Source organism: Rattus rattus, chromosome 17 (genome assembly GCF_011064425.1).
Source record: "Rattus rattus isolate New Zealand chromosome 17, Rrattus_CSIRO_v1, whole genome shotgun sequence".
NCBI lineage: Eukaryota > Metazoa > Chordata > Mammalia > Rodentia > Muridae > Rattus > Rattus rattus.
The window spans coordinates 29785498-29803922 of record NC_046170.1 but is presented as its reverse complement, the minus strand read 5'-3'; the positions used below and the strand labels follow the sequence as shown (position 1 = coordinate 29803922).

Genomic DNA, 18425 nt, shown 5'->3' with positions numbered 1-18425 from the left:
CATCTTCGCCAAGACTCTGAGCCAGCGTTTACACAAGTTCCCACTGGTGACAGATCTGGAACATTAGACCTTCTGATTTCAATGCCCTTGGACTTGTGCCTCAATACTACATCTTCATTGAGGGAACAGGAAGTAGAGCATCCCAGACAGCAACAGCTTACTGTGGGCTAAGACGGGTGTAACAGACCCTGACCATCTGTTGTGAGACAGAATGTTTCCTGTGGACTCAGCTCTGCTTCTGCCTTTTGGGGTGTTCAGACACTGTCTAACACCAGGCCCAAGAGAAAGGAACAAAGTTTGCTCGGGTGAGTGGGTTTGCAGGAGGTTGGGGGAGATGGGAGGAGAAAGAAGCCATCTTCAAGAGGTTTTCAGTGTTACAGTACTCTTTATTCAGGGCTGATAGTAGCTATATAAACCTTGTGGAGTGGGTAGGAGTTTTTGAGGTGAGTGTACATTATTGACTTGTGCTGGGTGCTGAGAATTCTTCCTTTGCATGAATAGGATTCCAGGTGATGCTGGAAAAGTTGTTGTAGGGAGAGAGGAAGTCAAACCCGTAATTTGGCCATCAGGGCTACGTGACTACCTTAACAGTTGTGAAGTGTGGGGGGGGGGATCATAGGGCTACATGCCCCAGGGTGTGTAGGCCCAGAACAAGGACAGCGTGATCCTTATTCCTCAAGATGAGATTCTCAGGCTTTGGACATGCCTCTGACCTTGCTCCTGACCTGCTTCTCTCCAATCCCCAGTCACAATTGTCCCACAGTTACCTGAGGAGATGAAGCACACACCAGATAGGGGGCCCAAGGTAACCCAAAGTATGAATACCACCAAAGTTCAACCTGGTGAGCCAGTGAGTTTTATTGGGGTTAGTTACAGAAATATGGGTGAAGGGTTACTTACAGGAGCAGAAATAACTCAGAGACAGCTGCATCTCCAAAGCACACACCAGTATCCATCACAGCTCATAAAGCTGGGAACCTTGGGGCACGTGCACAACTGCAGGCAGGTTAAAGTGTCCTTTCCAGGTCCCTCCGTTGTTCTTAGCCTCTTCCAGACAACTTAGTTCTGCTTCTTCCAGACAACTAGTCTGGTCTCAGAACCTTCTTTGCAGATCAGTTTCCTTCTGTCTAAAGGGGACTCTCGGCTATTATTGCTTACTCTGGCAGAAGAGGCCTAGTGAATCTGCTCAGTTTTAGGGACTTCCTAAACGTACTTTGACTTGTTGACCTTCCTGTTTAAGGAGCTTCTTGCAAAATCTGACTTCTTCCCTGCCTGGCATTACAGACAAGTGAGCCATTGATTTGCTGTGTGACAAGAGCGTGTCCCATACATCCCTGCACCTCAGTTTCTCTATAAGTAAACTAAGGACTTGAACCCAATGGCTAGGGACTTCTCTGGGTCCCGTACATTATGGTTTGAAACTACTTAGACCAGCACCACATGTAGCCAAGAGAAGGAATGGGTTTTTCTCGTTTCTCTCTCCAAGAGGGGGTAAGACTTACCTCTATCTATGCTTAGCTCCCAGAAGCCCCAGGAAAGGGTCAATTTATGCAATAGGATCTCTGGGGTCCACTGAGGTCCTACACATGTCACTAGCTGACAAGGATGGCTTCTTTGAAGTGCTCAGTGCTGTACTCCTGGCCAATACTGATGGCTGAAGTTCTAAGAGCAGAATAGGCTTGCTTTGGGGCTATGATATGTTTTATGGGTGCATTAATGTATGCCTCTGAGAGTCTGTGGGAGAGGGATCTGAGGAGGACATTGTTGATGGCAGAGTTTGCATGCACACCTCTACGTCATTAGGAGAGACTTGGATGCTTGACTTTGCACAAGTACACACGAATGTGTGTGTACATACACATCTGTGTGCATGCACAACTGGCATAACAGATAATCAGTCTTCACTCCACACTTGGGAAGTAGATCCTACCACCACCCCATTTTGCACATGTTAAAATGAGAGCCTGAAGACAGGGAGACACTTCTCTAACCTCAGCTGTGTACAAAGAAATTAGATGTCCAAAAGTTAAGATATAGGCCAAACAATGCTTTTGTGGGGTTTTTTTTTTAATGTTTTTCCCTAATTGTCCTCTGACCCTCTTGGGGGATAAATTCTACAACTGTTTAGAACCAGTTGGGACTCAATCTTTTCACAGCCCTATGCACTTGAAGCTAACATGGGAGGGGGTTTCCACAGTCTGCCCAGTTTAGACAATGCCTACATGATGGCAGCCCCTGGTGACAACCACCAACCTGCTATCTAGAACAGCAACCTGCCTTTGGCCTTCCCTTACAGCTGAGTAATGGTGTTTACTGGTGTTAATGCTCCTACAACCGTGTCTTTCTGCTGACTCGCCCCTACTCCTTGCTTCTGTCGGAATATTTGTCTACGTGCCTACTCCAGAATTAAACAGATGCTAACAGTGGTTCTGAGAAATTATCTTACAAATAAGAAACCAATGCAGTTCCTATCTTTGCCACCATCAGACAGGGCTCAAATCACACTATGGGATGTAAAAATTATTGTTTCCTGTGTGCTAGGAGGTATCTTTATTACCTTTCCTTGGATTGACTCCCTTACAACTTTTCTGCTACAGCCCCATATCGTCCTTAGTGGGGACATATAAAGACTGGTAAATTGCCTGAGTTGTGCTGGGATCCCAGTGGCTGGGGACTCATTTAGAACATACCCTCTAGCTCTCACCTATTTGGGCATGGTGCAGAAGAGGCCCCGGGACACAAGAGAGCAAAGCAACATCCAAATAAGTCACAGGGCCAGGAATCCAGGGAAGGCCCTCAGTGCTGGGGACAGATGATCCTCCCACAGCCCCTATTTGTCCAGTCCACATTGGAGAATCCAGGTGATTCTGTTAGAGGCCAGTCATGAACTATTAGTGGCCTCCCAAAGAACGGACAACTCATCCAGGGTCAGTGTAACAGTGATGAACTATGGCTCCTCCAGAGGGGAGATTCTTTGGTTGCTGTATGAGTGGGGGGAAGCTACCATCTGGCTTGAGCCTGGGGTCAAAATATGTGGTAGATAATCAAACAGGGCTGGGGCAGAAGAGAGAGTCTTGACTAGGGACCATGGACAAGGCTTAGAGCTGGGATATTCAATATTGTAGAGAAACTGTTGAGAGTGACATAAAGAATTGTCTGGGGGTAGGGGATGGGGTCTGAAGTTCTCTGAAAGCAATGTGGCTAAGAAACAGATTGGGTTTCCTCTCCTGAGCTGGGCTCTGGGCCATAAGAGGCCAAGGGAACTTAGACTCTATCCTGTCCAGATGCCTGTCCAGCAAGGTACAAGGGACATTTCTCGGGATCCTCAGGTTTCTCCAGTAGCTGGTAGGAACAGAAATCCTCGTGGCACTCCTGGAGTCTCTGGAACTCTTCACAGTAGTATTTGGTACCCCCCAGCCCCAGGCAGGGGTCACATGTGGGTTCACACACCTGCTCCACTCCACAGTGACTGCACATTCTGCTCATTGTCCAAATTATAGCACCAGGCTGTTTTGCTCCTGACCTCCCTACTGTTTAAGTAAGCTACCAATGACACAGGTCACACAGTTTCTTAACATCGGTCTAGTCATTTGAATGAAAAGACCCCCATATATGCATGCTTAGTCTCCAGTTGGGTGAACCATGTGAGAAAGATTAGATGTGACCTTGTTGGAGGAAGTGTGACACTGCGGGGAGGGGGGGAGCTTTTAAGTTTCAAAAGCCCATTCCAGGCCCAGTGTCTCAATCAGGACACAAAGCTCTCAGTTACTTGTCTAGCACCATGCCTGCCTATATGCTGCCACATTCCCCACCATAACTAACCGTCTAAAACTGTAATTAAACCCTCAATTAAATGCTAAAGAGAGTAAATAAAGAATATGAGTTGCGTTGGTTATGGTGTCACTTCACAACAATAGAACAGTAACTAAGAATGTAATATGAATTCCTTTGGAAAGATCCACACCCAAACAAGGGAATGTGTTAGTAATGCTGTCTGCCCTCACTTCGTGAGGGCACAAACATGGCAGGTGTCCTAGTATACTTATTAACGTGGCTTTTCTTTCTACATCACTGCCAACATAGACTTTGTCTGAGACATTTGCAACCTGCACAGTAGATGTTGCATAGACTGTCAGCTCTTCCCCAGGGTAATTTTATAAAGTTCATGCTTCTTGTGCTGTGTGAACAAGAAATACTAGAGCTAAGCTTCCTCATTAAAAATCCAAGATCATAGACATCTGGGTATTGCTTTTCCCACTGCTCTCTTCCCTGTAAAGAACTGCTCCTGAGTACCCAAATCCTGCTAGGCTATATTCTATCTCAGCTCAGTGAAGTCAGATCTGCATTTGTACCTAAAAACATAAAAAATAAGCCAGACCATTTCACCTCAGTCTATTTTGAATGTCACCTTTATTTTCTTATAACCCTATGTCTAGATTAAGGAGCAACTATCACACTAGAACTTGATCCCCCACCCCAACCCTCTGATATTTAAACCCAGGTACTTCCTCAGGCTAACTGTAGTCTCAAAATAAAAATGATCATGATTTATATATAGCATATAGTCTCATTATAGAAAGCAAGTCTCAGCAATTCAGCAGATTATTAGATTTATTTGAATAGACGAATTGCACACTTCAAGATGATCAAAATGCTTAATTTCAGTATAGGTATTTTAGTTTTTTAAAATGACATTATTATTTTCATGCATGCACAGAGGCCAGAGGACAACTGTGTGTCAGTCTGTCCTTCCCATCATGTGGGCTCTAGAGATTGAAGCTTGGGTCAGGTTTAGCCCTTACCTGCTGAGCCATGTCACTAGCCATTACACAACTCTTGTGTAATGTAATGAAGACATTTTGCAAAGAACTGCTATATGGAAAAGCACTAATAGTCTACACTGCCCAGGGTTCATCTTTGTTCCTAGAGCTAATGGCTTCCCCCAGAGCTGGGTTTTCATTTTATCCTATTTACTTCTGAACCAAAAACAAACAAACCCAAAATTCCCCAGACTTAAGGGGATTTGAACCAAGTAAATGGGTTTTTGCCTGTGACTTAAGCATGTTTGGTCTCCAGTTTCCAGCACCACACACACACACAGAAAACCTAAAACCTTTTGTTACTCCTAAGGTCTCTTGCAGTCATCTGCTTATGCTAAAGCGACTTGTCGCTAGACTCCTCGCTAGCTCCAGGATTGGGGCTAGTTGTCAAAGGAGCCAACTATGTGCTAAGAGAGTTGGGACTTTTAACAACCCCTGCTGACTTCTGTAAGGGGAAACCTATCTGACAGCCAAGGCCTCATCAGTCATGGCACACACTGTAATCTTCATACAAACACTAAACAAGGCTCAACAGGTGAAGCACTCGACTCTGGGGACAAACACACCTTCGCATGGGAACCCTTGGATCTTGTTCATCTCTTCATCTGGCTGCTCCTGTGACATCCACGATATAATTTAGAGTAAATGGTAACTTTAAATTGTCTCTTTAAGTTTGGTGAGTTACCATAGAAAATTACTGAACCCAGAGGGTTCAATTTGTAACCAAATCAGTAATGTAGGACTCATCATTAGTGTCTGAATATGGGGGGAGGAGACTGGCAGTCTTCTCAGACTGAGCCCACTTCACCAGTAGGGTGTTTGTTATGGCAAAATTGATAGAAATTGGAGGACATCCAGTTGGTGTCTGCAAACAACTAAATTGGTGTGGAAACCTGAATGTTTGGTACTAGAGGTGTTAAGTAGGAAACCTTTTCCTTTCTTACCCATTACCAGTTGACAACAGAGAAATAACTGCTGATTGTCAGCTTCTTGGCAGCTCAAGTGATCTTATTAATGGCTTACAGTGTTTTGTTTTGGTTTTTGTTTTAAAGGGGGGAAAGAGATTTCAAAAAGTATCTTAAGAATTCCAACATTTTCATGGAGCCCAATTATCACAAAGCATCGAAGTCAATGCAGATACCTTTCTTTGGGACATAACCATGTTTGCTGAGTTCAGTCATTACAAAATAGGAACTCTAACATGCTATTTTGTTAATATAGTTTGTACTTGTATGGCAGGCATCTGTAGCAAATACAGCACCTACAATCACTGAGGGCTGCAGAGTATTGGGGGTGGGGTAATGTATATCATATACTCAATGTGACATGCAAAAGTCTTCACTAATTTCCACTCCTTGGGGTACTGAGATGGGACACTTCTTTAGAACACTGGTGATCCTAAAGCGCTGACTGTTAATGTCCCTGTTGATTTTTATCTTTTGTTAAAATCTGAGTACTAGATATTACACTATATCACAAATTTTACAAAGGTCATTCCATTTGAGTGTGTGTGTGTGTATGTGTCTGTGCTTTACAACTCAAACTTATTTGGAAGTATTTACAACAAAACACACGGGTTTAGAGTGGTCATTTGCCAACACTCTCCTTACTGTTCATCTCTATTTTGGATCTGATTTTTTAAAGGCTTCTTCTAACAATTTTTTAATGTTTACTTTCCCCCATTTTAAAGGATGTGTAATGCATTCTTGTCAAAACGAAGCAGAAATACATTAATTTCTCTCCTTCTTGTATTTGTTTTCTTTGGTCTCCCTCAGTTGAGAATCCTTAATTTTCTTGAGCCCCATAAAATTTTCCTAGAAAATCTACTTTTCATGGTGCTGCTGGGAATAGGATGTTTCCCTTCATTTTATTTCCTGACTAATAACTGGATAAATCAAGTGGATAAATAAATTCAGGCTGCTGGGAATAGGATGTTTCCCTTCATTATATTCCCTGACTAATAACTGGATAAATCAAGTGGATAAATAAATTCAGGCAGTGCTGAGGCGCACCTTTAACACCAGTACTCGGGAGGCAGAGGCTGGTGAAGCTCAGTTGGAGGCCTGACCAGTCTACACAGTGAGTTCCTGGATAGCCAGAGCTGCACAGAGAAATGCTATCTTGAAAAACAAAACAAAAATTCATTTAAAAAAAAAGTATTTTAGATATCTTTCCAGCTGCTCATCTTGATTAAAAATAAGAGAAAAATTGTTTTCGAGTGAAGACTGCCATATTCATTTCCTTCTAATGGTTTTCCTCCAAGTAATAATTGATGAGCCGTGATCCGCTTCTTATTTAAACATAGGTCTGGTTTTAGGGTTTTGCTTGCTTTTTAGTTTTGTTTTTGTCTCCATTAGGATTTGTCTTCATTGTGAACATCTTGGTGCTGACTAAGTTGGAAGCTAAACCTGAAAGCTTTCCCACATATGTTACATACATAGGGTTTCTTCCAAGTATGGACAGTCTGATGTATAATACAATCAGAACTAAGGCTGAAGCCCTTGCCACACTCCATGCATCGGAAAGGCTTTTCCCCAGTATGGCTTCTCTGGTGTCTAATTAAATGAGCATTGACATGGAAGGCTTTACCACACTCGCTGCACTGAAAGGGTTTCTCTCCAGTATGGATTCTCTGGTGCACAATATAGTCAGAACTACAGCTGAATGCTTTCTCGCATTCCATACACTTGAAAGGTTTCTCCCTGGTGTGTATTTGCTGATGTCTAGTTAACTTGGCATTGATACTGAAAGCTTTCCCACACTCCTTACACTGATATGGCTTCTCTCCAGTATGGGTTCGCTGGTGATCAAGCAGGTTCCTTTTAGATGTAAAGCACTTCCCACATTCATTGCATTCAAACGGCTTCTCCCCAGTGTGAGTTCTCCGGTGCTGCATTAGCTTTGCATTAACGTTGAAGGCCTTTCCACACTCATTGCACTTATATGGCTTCTCCCCAGTATGGATTCTCAGATGCTGCCGAAGCTGGGAGTTACACCTAAAGGATTTCCCACACTCGCTACATTCATAAGGTCTCTCACCTGTGTGGATTCTCTGGTGCTGGATTAACTTCCCTTTGGCACTAAAAGTCTTTCCACAGTCACTGCACGCATAGGGTTTCTCACCCGTGTGCACTCTTTGGTGTTGAATGAGCTTTGCATTTTTAGTGAAGCCTTTCCCACACTCACTACAGCGATGCGGCTTCTCTCCGGTGTGTATACTCTGATGCTGCCTAAGCTGGGTGCTGCACCTGAAGCCCTTTCCACACACATCACACTCATAAGGCTTCTCTCCAGTATGGATTCTTTGATGCTGAATCAATTTGGCGTTAACATTGAAAGCTTTCCCACAGTCACTGCACTCGTAAGGTTTCTCCCCAGTGTGGGTTCTCTGGTGAGTAATGTATGCAGAACTACAACCGAAGCCAGTCCCACACTCCTTGCACTGATAGGGCTTCTCTCCTGTGTGTATCCTCTGGTGTCTAACAAGACTTCCGTTAACACTGAAGGCTTTGCCACACACCTTACACTGGTACGGCTTTTCTCCACTGTGGATTGTCTGATGTGTGATATAGTGTGAACTGTAGCTAAAGCATTTCCCACACTCCACACATTTGAAAGGTTTCTCTCCATTATGAAGTCTTTGATGCCAAACAAACTTGGCTTTAACACTGAAGGCTTTGCCACATTCTGTACACTGATAGGGCTTCTCCACATCACAGCTTTCTGGAAGCTGATTAACTTGAGAGCTATCCTGAGAAGCCTCTGCTAATTCTTTGTGTTTCAAAGGTGTTTCCTCTGTAGTAACTTTCTCATTCTTAGTAAGTTTGGCGTCAGAGTACTGCTCTACAGAAGAGCTGGCGTGATCCTGGGACAAGTATGGCGTGGGACTAAGTAAATACCCTTCCACGGAGCTTGTCTTAGCTCTTCCATCGGAGGCACTGGCACTCTCCCTCTCACTTCCTGCTGACTGCGTCTCCTGTTGTTGGCCAACAATATAAGTTTTTGAAAAGTGTGTTTCCTGAGAAAAGTCCTTCTGAACTTCAAATAATGTATTCTTTTTCTCTTCATACACTTCTTTTGTCAAATTAATGCCAGTCTGGATAGCAGTACATTCTACCAAAAGAAGTAAAAAAATAATAAAATATGTCATATAATCATGTTGGAAGAGAATATAATAATTAGAAAGCTATTTTTTATATATAGGTCTCAATATGTTGCCTAGGCTGGCTTTGAACTACTGATTCTCCTGTACCTACTTCATAAGGGTTAGAATTACATGTGTGTGTCAACATGCTATGCTCTAAAGGCTCTATAAATCACTAGGCTAGGTCAAATAACCAAAGGTTCATCCATAAGGTGTAATCGTCATTGGTAAAGAAAGGAAATAGATCCAGGTATGTAGACCATGAGAAGATGACCAAGATATACTTTAAAGTAAAAAAAAAAGAAATAGAAACCAAAGGAGATTCCAACTGTGAAGAATGAGAAGAGTGGACAAGAACATGTATATCTGTTCAGAAAACTTCTGAGTAAGAACAGCTATGAGACCACCTCACCCACCGACCCCCATTCATACTCTCGCAGGGCAAGGGCACTGCAAGGTAACAGCGGTAACAAAGGTTAAACAAATGTGGCAGTGGGGAAGAAAACTCATGGTCTTGTCCATCAGATCAGTGTTTCCCATTATCGCACACTTTCCTACACTCTACAGTTCCTTCTTGGTTGTCCTGAGGGATCCAGCTCCTTATAAAAGCAGGAAATGATTAACAAAGGAAAGGTAGAGGGTCTAAGGACGTGCTGCAGGCCTGGGTCTGACAGACATCAGCAGAGGAAACAGAAGAACTGGGCTCGTTTCCCTAGAACTTCACTTCAGCCTTCTTGGAAAGCTCCGTTAAAGCCCACCCGACCACACCCCTTCCTATCTCCTCTAAAATACTGTTGTACAAAATTTATTTCCATCGATCCTAAAAACTGATCATCTCTAAACATTCTTTTATAATCATAATTTTACAGACCTGACCTCTCCACTTCTCAAATCCCTCCCCCAAAAGCATCCTTTATTTTTCCATCTCTCATTTCCTCCTGACCACATAAAACATGCCCTTCCACCATCTGTAACCAGAAAAGGTTTCTAGCAGAGGGACGGGACACCAATTCAGCCACAAAACCTTCAACCCACACCTGTCCTGCCTGTAAGATGTACTGGGCAGTGGTGGCTCAGAGGTGTGGGAGCGGCCAGCCAATGACTGGTCTAAGTTCAGGCCCAAGCCTCAAAACGGAGCCCAGACCCAACACTACAGCTCCAGGATGGCCAGGAACTGGAAGTTGGATGGCTCAGAGACTCAGGGTAGAACCAAACATGACTGGGGGGAAAAAGTCAACGAAGTAATTTCTAATAATATTCTGCTATACTCATAGGTGGTGCCTAGCCCCACTGGCATCACAGAGGCTTACTCTGGCAGATGCAGAGACCCACAGCCAAATATTAGGCAGAGCTGGGGGTTGGGGGACCCAGCAGAAGAGGGAGGATTATAGGAACCAGCAGGGTGGGGACACCAGAAGAACACAACCCACAGAATCAACTAAGCATGGCTCCTAGGGGCTCAGAGACTAAAGTGGCAATCACAGAGCCGACATGGGTCTGCACTGGGTCCTCTGCATACACGCTATGGTCTTTTAGCTTGGGGATTTTGTGGGACTCCCAACAGTGGGAATAGGGGTCTCTAATTCTATTGCTTGCTCTTAGGACCCTTTTCCTCCTACTGGGTTGCCTCATCCAGCCTTGATGTGAGGGTTTGTGTTTACTCTTAGTGCATCTTGCTACACCATGTTCACTCACTATCACTGGGAGGCCTGCTCTCTTCTGAAGAGGAACAAGGGAACGGTGGATCTGGGGGAGGAGCTGGGAGGAGTGGAGGAAGGGGAAGCTACAATAGGGATGTATTGTATAAGAACAAATAAAAAGAAAAAAAAAAGGAACATGCCTTACTACTTCATTAAAATTATTCTCAACAACACAAGTAACCTGGGCTCCTCTAGAAAGGATTTAAAACAACATGAGCCTTTTCAAAGTTAAAAATAATGTTGCTCTAGATCCAACGTTTGTTGCTGTCCATCCCCACCACTCACTATTAGGAGGGAGAACTCTGGCAAAATGCTTATGACAAACTTAATGTGTTAAGAGATCTGGTAAAGTTCTTTCCCCTTCTCCTTATGAGGGCTTAGCAAGAGGACAAATAGCTGTCTATTCATCTGCAAACAGGTCCTGGTCAAGCACTCAGTCCATCTGCACCTTCACCTTGGACTTCCGACCTCCAAAACTGGAAGAATAAATTTATGTTTTTTTTTTTTTTTTTGTTCTTTTTTTTCAGAGCTGGGGACCGAACCCAGGGCCTTGCGCGCTTTCCTAGGCAAGTGCTCTACCACTGAGCTAAATCCCCAACCCCAAATTTATGTTCTTAAAAACCACCCAAGGTACTGTTATAGCAGCCCAAACTAAGGCATCTGAAAGATGCAGACTATGTTGTTTATAAACCACTCAAGCTATGCTCTGTTCCAACAGCTCAGAAGACTAAGACATCCACAGTTACCAGAAACTTAGCAATTCAGTTCTCCTTTCCAAAACGTGAGGTACCAGGTGCCTGAAATGAACATATGCTAGTCTTTTAAACACCTTTTTCTTTTTACTTTTTCAAAACTAGATTTTTTCCTTCCTTTAGTGATAAACATTTTCTAATATTTTTTAAAGACTGCAAAAATAGCGTAATCGCTAAATACTCTTCCAGCCCGCAGAGGTGCCTGAACTTAGTCATTCTCCTTCTACAGAAAACAGATTGTTTCCACTGACTTGGTGCTCAAGTGCATCAAGGCATCTCTGAGAAGAGCCTCATTACTTACTTGTCCTCCGCTCTAGAAGCTGGTACGCAGGTTACCAGGCGGCAACTTTTCTTGTAGAAAGGCTACCAATTTACCTCCCTCCACCAGTCCTGTCTGTCTGTCTTGCTACCTCGCTAACATTTGACTGTACTGGGTCTCTGACAGGTGAGTTATCTCTCACCAGCACAGCCTTTCACAGTAAAGATCAACCCAGGCCCTCATGTGTTCTAAGGAAACACTCTACCACTATGCTGCACCCCGCACCTTCTTGCATTAGTAGGAATCGTTTCTCTTTGGTTTCTAGGGATAGATATTCTTCAGATTGATTAACATTTGTATGTGTCACAGAGATCAACGATGACTCTTTTACCAATTTTTATTAGCGACCTTCCAAACCCTATGGTATGGCACACGTTAGTATCAGTGTCCACTTCGTCTTTACTAACATGCCTTCCATTTAACTTCTTGAAGTACTGAGCTGCCCACCCAAATCTTATTTTCCAGCTTCTCTTTCATAAAGGATCTAAGGTCCCACAAGTAAGACTTCATAAAAACCACGGGTTGAGCTATGAAAAAGGCCTTTTGTTTTGTTCTATAGAGTTCTCCTGCTACCACAGTCCTTATGTGCCCACCTCCCTCTGCTACCCACAGCCTGTCTCATTTTTTGCCAACAAATGAGATTAGCTGTGGCGTACAGAATGAGAACTGAACACCTTCGATTAAGGGCCTCACAGTATGAATGCAAACGCAGACACTTGGCTGGGCCCAAGACCTACTGACAGTCTGCACCTCTAAGTATTGCAGGTAATCACGTACACATCATTGAACGTACATAGCACTCAAGATGTGTGGAACAGGGGCACGTTTATGTATGCACAATGATAATCTAACTAAGCTAGACCCCTGATGTAGGTTATCACGCTGGCCTTGCACCCAGAGTGGCACCACTGTTTCCCTTCATTGTTACCACAGTTTCAGAGATGAATTCACTGGACACTGGAGACCTCAAATAACTGACCTGCTCAGTCATGTGACTAGAAAGAAACAGTTCCTCACAAAAACACATGGCATCATAGCACAGCAAAGCCTGTAGCTTACCACAGCAAAGCCTGTAGCTTACCACAGCAAAGCCTGTAGCTTTAGGTATTTCTGCCCCTGTGTAAAAAGGTTGTTAAAGCTATATCCTCCACTTTTAGTGGCAATGCTCAAAAACGTTAAGGACTTCCACCCCCCAAATCACGAAATCCGTAGTCTTGTTTGAGAATGATGGGGTTGGAGACAGAATTCGGCATCTGGGAACACGCATCGCTGTAAGGTGGAAATGCGGCACACACGTATGCTGTTGGGCAGTGGGCCTCCCTTACCAGTCCAGAGGCCCTGGGAGTCTGTTCCAGTGGCCAGCTGAGACAGGCTTTCCAGATCCTCTCCTTCCTCTAGCTGTGAGATCACAGCAGGTTTGAGAAGTGGAAATCCTGATTTGGGAAAAGGAAACAGAAGAGAATGAAAACTCTCCCACATGTACATTCCTAACTTCTCCTGAGACTGCCTCAGCCATGGGGGAAGAAGGTAAGATCCCTGGACAGGAAGTGGATAGGGATAAGAAGGGTCCGAATGTGGGCCAGGGAACACATGCAGAGAAAGCCAGATTCTGCCCAAAAGGGATACCACGTCTTGATTTTAGCCTGAAATACTCAGAGCTCACTGAAATTCTTAAAAAGCCTTGATAGTGAGGTGGGGCAGTCTGAAGGCGCCCTGGAGGACAGCAGGTTCCTAGTTTTCAAGCCATGTCCGATACACAGCAGCTTCTCAGGGTTGATGAGAAGCACGCCTGGGTCTTAGCAAAGTTCTGTGTTGGCCCCAAACAGCTTGAGATTTGCTCTTCCAGCAATCTCCATAAGGAGATTAGAAAAAGCCCATGCATAAAGGATTACCAAATCCCCACCACACTTCTTAGGAAGATAGGAGCTAAGAAACACAAAATGGCAGAGTCTGAGTCCAGGGGGAGAAGCCTTACCCACAGAGGCCAAGTTCCTATAATTCTCCAGCATGACATCCCTGTACAATGCTCTCTGTTCAGGGGACAGACCATCCCACTCCGTCTGGGTGAAGTACACAGCCACATCCTCAAAGGTCACCGACTTCTGAAACAACAGGTTCTTGCTGCCCTAGGGCCAATTCCATGGCTCAGGCCCTAAGTAAGGGGTAGAGGGCAAAGTAAGGGCTTGGGGAGGGGGCGTGTGAAGATCACAAAGTTAATAACAAGAGAAAGTGGAGAAAAAAGACACCGGGAAAGTAAACTATGGAATATCCTCCTTCTCTTACAGCAGAGAAACCGCATGTCATTTTCACACTGGGCTGAAAGAAAAAGAATTCCCATGAGCAAATTCTACTGCACAACCCTGCCTTAGACAGGCTGCTCCCTCACTGACACACGGTTGGAAGCACCTGCAGTTCCCACTGCATCCCTGCCAGGTCTTAGCTCCTCTATGGTTTACCTCAGCCCCCAGCTCCACTCCCCCATCCTCACATGGTAAAACATGTGTCCCTATCCTCCCGAGGGACATCTAACTCATCTGCCACCCGATTCCCCAGAGACCCCCAACCAAGGACTCTTTCCCTTGCTTGCTCCCACTTCCTACCACAGCCCCTCATCCCTCCTAGCCAGAGGCAGAGCTTCCTTCCTACTAGTCCGCAGCTTCTTCTTTTCCCACCCCAGCTATCAATTATCCCAAACTCTGCAGCTCCTCAAAGTACCACATGGGTGGTTTCCATGGCAACATGTTTCCAGAAGCCCTCTGCTAGGGTGCTCAAGTGCAGAACCATACAGACCCTCGTGTGACTCCGTCTGCTGAGTTCACTGTCCTGCCACCTTCACTTGTCACTGCCACCTTTGTGCCCACCTTTCTCACGAGATCCATCCGGCAGGTAGAAGCGCTTTTCCTTCCAAGTCTCACCAGCTCTCAATCTGAACTGCACAGAAGGGATGAGGGACCAACAGCTCACCTGGGGCCAAACCGATGGGATCATGGCTGTCATCACCTGGTCTCCCTCTCAAGGAAAGACTGGAGCTGAGGAGAAACAGAGGGTGGGGGTGGGGTGTGAGGCGAACCACCCCAATCAGGAGCACAGTTACGATCTGAGGCACAGGCAGCTGGTTTCCAGACAGGAACAGGAGCTGCCACAGAAGCTGGTTCAAGTGCCTGGTATTCTTCCCAGGACGCTGATGTTCTGTTCTGACGTTGGCTGCCAAGAAGCCTGTGTGTGGTTTGGCAATTCAATTCTTACAAGCATCACATAAAAATATTTCTAAAACTTAGGCCGAGCTTCAAGAATAACAGGCCAGGAATGGAGGATTCAGTTCGAGAGATAACATTATCAAACCTAGCTTATTCCTCTTTCTGCAACTGCGCATCATCTGCAATTACACTGTAAGAAAAGGCCTGCGAGGCGGCAGCCTCGTCATGGATCTGAGAGTCAGGCTGCAGGAAGACACCACATGGACAGTGGCAGCTGCTCCTCTACCTCCTGTCAGTTCCCTCATTCTTAGTGACAAGAATTCTCAGGCTCGCCAGGAGTGCCGGTGCTTACCCATAATCCCAGTACCTGGGAGCTGGGGCAGGAGGATCAGAATTTGAGGCCTGGGCTGCAAAAGACCACAGCTCAACAGAAGGATCTTGATGAGTCCCAGTCATAGTAACGCATACTTGTAACCCCAGCATTCAGGAGGCCAAGTCCTGAATTCAAAGTTCAAGGCTACCTTGAGCCATTCAGAAATCCTGTCTCAACAAACCATGGGGGATGGGGTGGGAGTGGGGGAATGCACACAAACAAATGAACCCTCTGGTTTTTGTGGAGGTCTCAGCAGGCTCACTGGCTTCCATGGCCTAAGCTAACCTTGAGAAAGCTAGGCCAAAAGTGAGGTATCAGTCTGCCATTCAGTTCTCAACCTGAACTAGCCACTTTTGGATCACAGACAGGCCAAGTGGAGGCTTTCTGCAGGTCTCCTAGACAGAGACCAGCTTTACAAAGCTGTAACCAACCTTCCCAAGGACTTATACCATATATACCTCATTCCTGCAGTCCGGCTTCTCCCATATTCTGAGTGAGATGCCCGCTGCGGCAGACTGCAGGCACAAAAGCATCTGTGAGGCCACCCTTGACCATCAGGGGGCAGAGTTTGATAGGTAAGTGCTTTTCCCATTAACCCTAGAAGGACATCTTTGAGATTCCAAGGCTCCTCAGAGACCCTGCAAGACAGAACTTGTTGAGGGCCAAACCTGGTAAGGCAACCTTGTAAGTACTTTATTAAAGCAAACTAAATTAGCCTAAGAAAGCTTTCCTACTCACACACCTGAGCCCTCACCTGTAGAGAATTGCAATCTGTCTCAGTAAACAAACAAAATTCAAGACCTAACTTCAGAACCGAGTCTGAGCCAATCAGAGTGGCCAACTTGATCAAACTAGGTTCAAATAAGGCACTTACCAGGCACAAACCAACTGGGCTTACTCTTCAGTAAGGCACATGCCTTCTCCTGTCTATAAATATCCAGCCCCATGGCATCCCCAGTCTCACAAGTTGTTGTGGTGTCAAATCATTCTTTGCTCAGCTGTCAAATCATTCTTTGCTCAACTGAACAGTTATATTTAATTTGTCTATGTATTTTTTTCTATTTTGCTATCTTTGTCCTTCATTCTGTCCAAGTGACTACATTCACAGTTAAATTCCCAAAAAAAAAAAAAAAAAAAAAACAACCAAACAAACAAAACAAAACTCTTTGTCCTATGTTCTATGGCTGGAAAAACCTAGACTACAAAAGGATTTTTACATTTTTCTACCTCTTCAAATTGCAGGAGTTTTTCAGCTATTTTCATTGTCCTATCTGGTAATCAAAAACTATTAGGCCACAAATTTCCCTCTGGCTCAGAATGCTCGACCAAGAATGCTCAGAGGTTCTCATGTTCTACATTTTAATTTCTATTTTAGAGCTCAGTAGCTCTGACTTGTCTCTGATGTAATAACTTTAAAATATATTGGTGCTGTTCACACTCTGCTACTAATAAGCTCTGGGTTCATTACTGTATGTTTAAATGCCCTGATCTATTATTCGTTACAGAGTTTGGTTTTTTTTTTTTTTAAAGAATTTTGTTTTGCTTTGTTTTGTGTGTGAGATTAATACCTATCTTTTCTTTAAAATATCCTTTGGTATTTAAAAAAAACATATTCAACAATGAAGAATATGTAATTCAATTTGAAGACAGCAAGTCAACTTATAGTCCACCTTGATGCCAAAGGTGTTTGAAAAATGCAATACTCACATCTGATTTTAAAAATGTCTGCCAAGGGGGTGCCCAGGAGAAGGGTGAAATGAATCAAATGCATTCTATATTTGTATGAAACTCTCAATGCATTTTTAAAAACTTAAAAAATGTATTCCTTTGAATATTCTCATGTATAGGAGACAAAACATTGATCATCAGTACTAATTTTGGTACATAATCAGCCTGAAAACAACCTAACTGTACACTGAAAATACAAGTTTCCATATTGTTTTTAGAGCTGTATATTATCCAGCTGGCATATACACTCCTTAGAAATTAACCTAGTACACGAAGAAGCTCAAAAACAACACAGAAAGGTTAAACTGTTTACGTATCAGTGCGTATAGATACACTTTTAAAAGTAGGCTGTGATTAACACAACGTTCAAAACAGTTGTTACCTCTGAGGATGGGAGTCTTGACATCAGATGAAGAAGGAATATACTAATGGATGCGGCAGTAAGGACCAGATTCTTTCTTAACTGGCTGCTCATAGGTAAGCATTTGCTACTTTTGTTTCTCTTAAAACTTTTTCTCTGTGTCTGTCTGTCTCTTCCAGCTCCCTTCTTGTTAAAATAGTGTTTTGACTTCGGTAAGGCTATAACCAAAGAGACCTACATGCATTCCGAATGTCGTACTGTCTTCTACGGGGTATGAAATATCAATCCTGAAACATTCTGTCTGTACTCATGCTATGTCGTAATCATGTGTGGGGCCTGACGTCAATGCAGCAGACCAGGCCTCAAGCCGTCTGTCCCCAGTAGCTGAGAGGTGGCCCTACTCTTCCTGCGGTGCCCCGCGCCCCTCACCCCGTCTGGAGCTCAGGACAAGCTGTACACACCTGAAGCACCTGCAGGACCACAGTGCGTCAACGGACTTGCGATGTCACCTCGAGCCGCTTCGCCCCCTCACGCAGTCACCCTCTGTGAAGGGACACAGCTTCCCCGATCCGCCACCTGCTAAGCTCTGTGGGCCTGACGGTAGTCGCCACTCAAGCGTCACCGCTGTGGGCACCGAGACGTGGTGGGCCGCGAGGCTGGCCGCAAGGGACCCTGCGTGCTGACCGCCAGGACACCGCGAACCGCAACGAGTCCGCACTCACCTGCGCAGCACGGTCCGCGGCGCGGCCGGAAGTGCGTCACCGGCCCGGCCCGCCCCCTCTACCAGTGTTGCCCTCCCGCTCCGGGCTCCCCGCCCGGCCTCTGCGGGTCCCCTCTGCTCCCTAGGGCTCAAGCCCTTTGTCACAGGCGGTGGAATTTGACGCCTGAGGACCATTACTCCTGGGGTTCTGGATAGGCCCACTTGAGAAGAACGTCCGAGCTTGTGTCTTGGTAAAGCTACAGGTGCCAGCAGGTGGACTGTGCCAGTGCGTCACAGGCTGGAGGACCCAGGATCCACTTTAAAAATAAAT

At 44.9% G+C, this 18425-nt stretch overlaps 1 protein-coding gene across 4 annotated transcripts; it reads right to left on the bottom strand.

Moving 5' to 3' along the window:
• Positions 1-4586: 4586 nt before the first annotated feature.
• Positions 4587-18138, bottom strand: Znf23 (zinc finger protein 23). 4 transcript variants are annotated; one of them, XM_032887450.1, is made up of 6 exons: positions 17856-18132; positions 15764-15943; positions 14700-14764; positions 13711-13837; positions 13061-13168; positions 4587-8933 (listed from the first exon to the last, which is right to left on the bottom strand). In XM_032887450.1, the coding sequence occupies exons 3-6, from the start codon at positions 14730-14732 to the stop codon at positions 7174-7176; spliced, it is 2028 nt and encodes a 675-aa protein (XP_032743341.1). In that variant the 5' UTR covers positions 14733-14764; positions 15764-15943; positions 17856-18132; the 3' UTR covers positions 4587-7173. The 4 variants fall into 4 exon arrangements, with proteins under 4 accessions (XP_032743341.1, XP_032743343.1, XP_032743342.1 ...); XM_032887452.1 differs by having other exon boundaries at positions 15764-15820; XM_032887451.1 differs by lacking the exon at positions 15764-15943 and having other exon boundaries at positions 17856-18138.
• Positions 18139-18425: the final 287 nt, after the last annotated feature.

Bases quoted from the DNA above. Each gene is read 5' to 3' on its own strand.
- Znf23 (XM_032887451.1), bottom strand. From the start codon at position 14,732: ATGACAGCCATGATCCCATCGGTTTGGCCCCAG. The intron at 13,169-13,710 runs GTAAGGCTTCTC...TTCCCAAATCAG, and splicing joins TAGGAACTTGGCCTCTGTGG to GATTTCCACTTCTCAAACCT. The intron at 8,934-13,060 runs GTAAGGGAGGCC...TTCTTTTGGTAG, and splicing joins CTCCCAGGGCCTCTGGACTG to AATGTACTGCTATCCAGACT.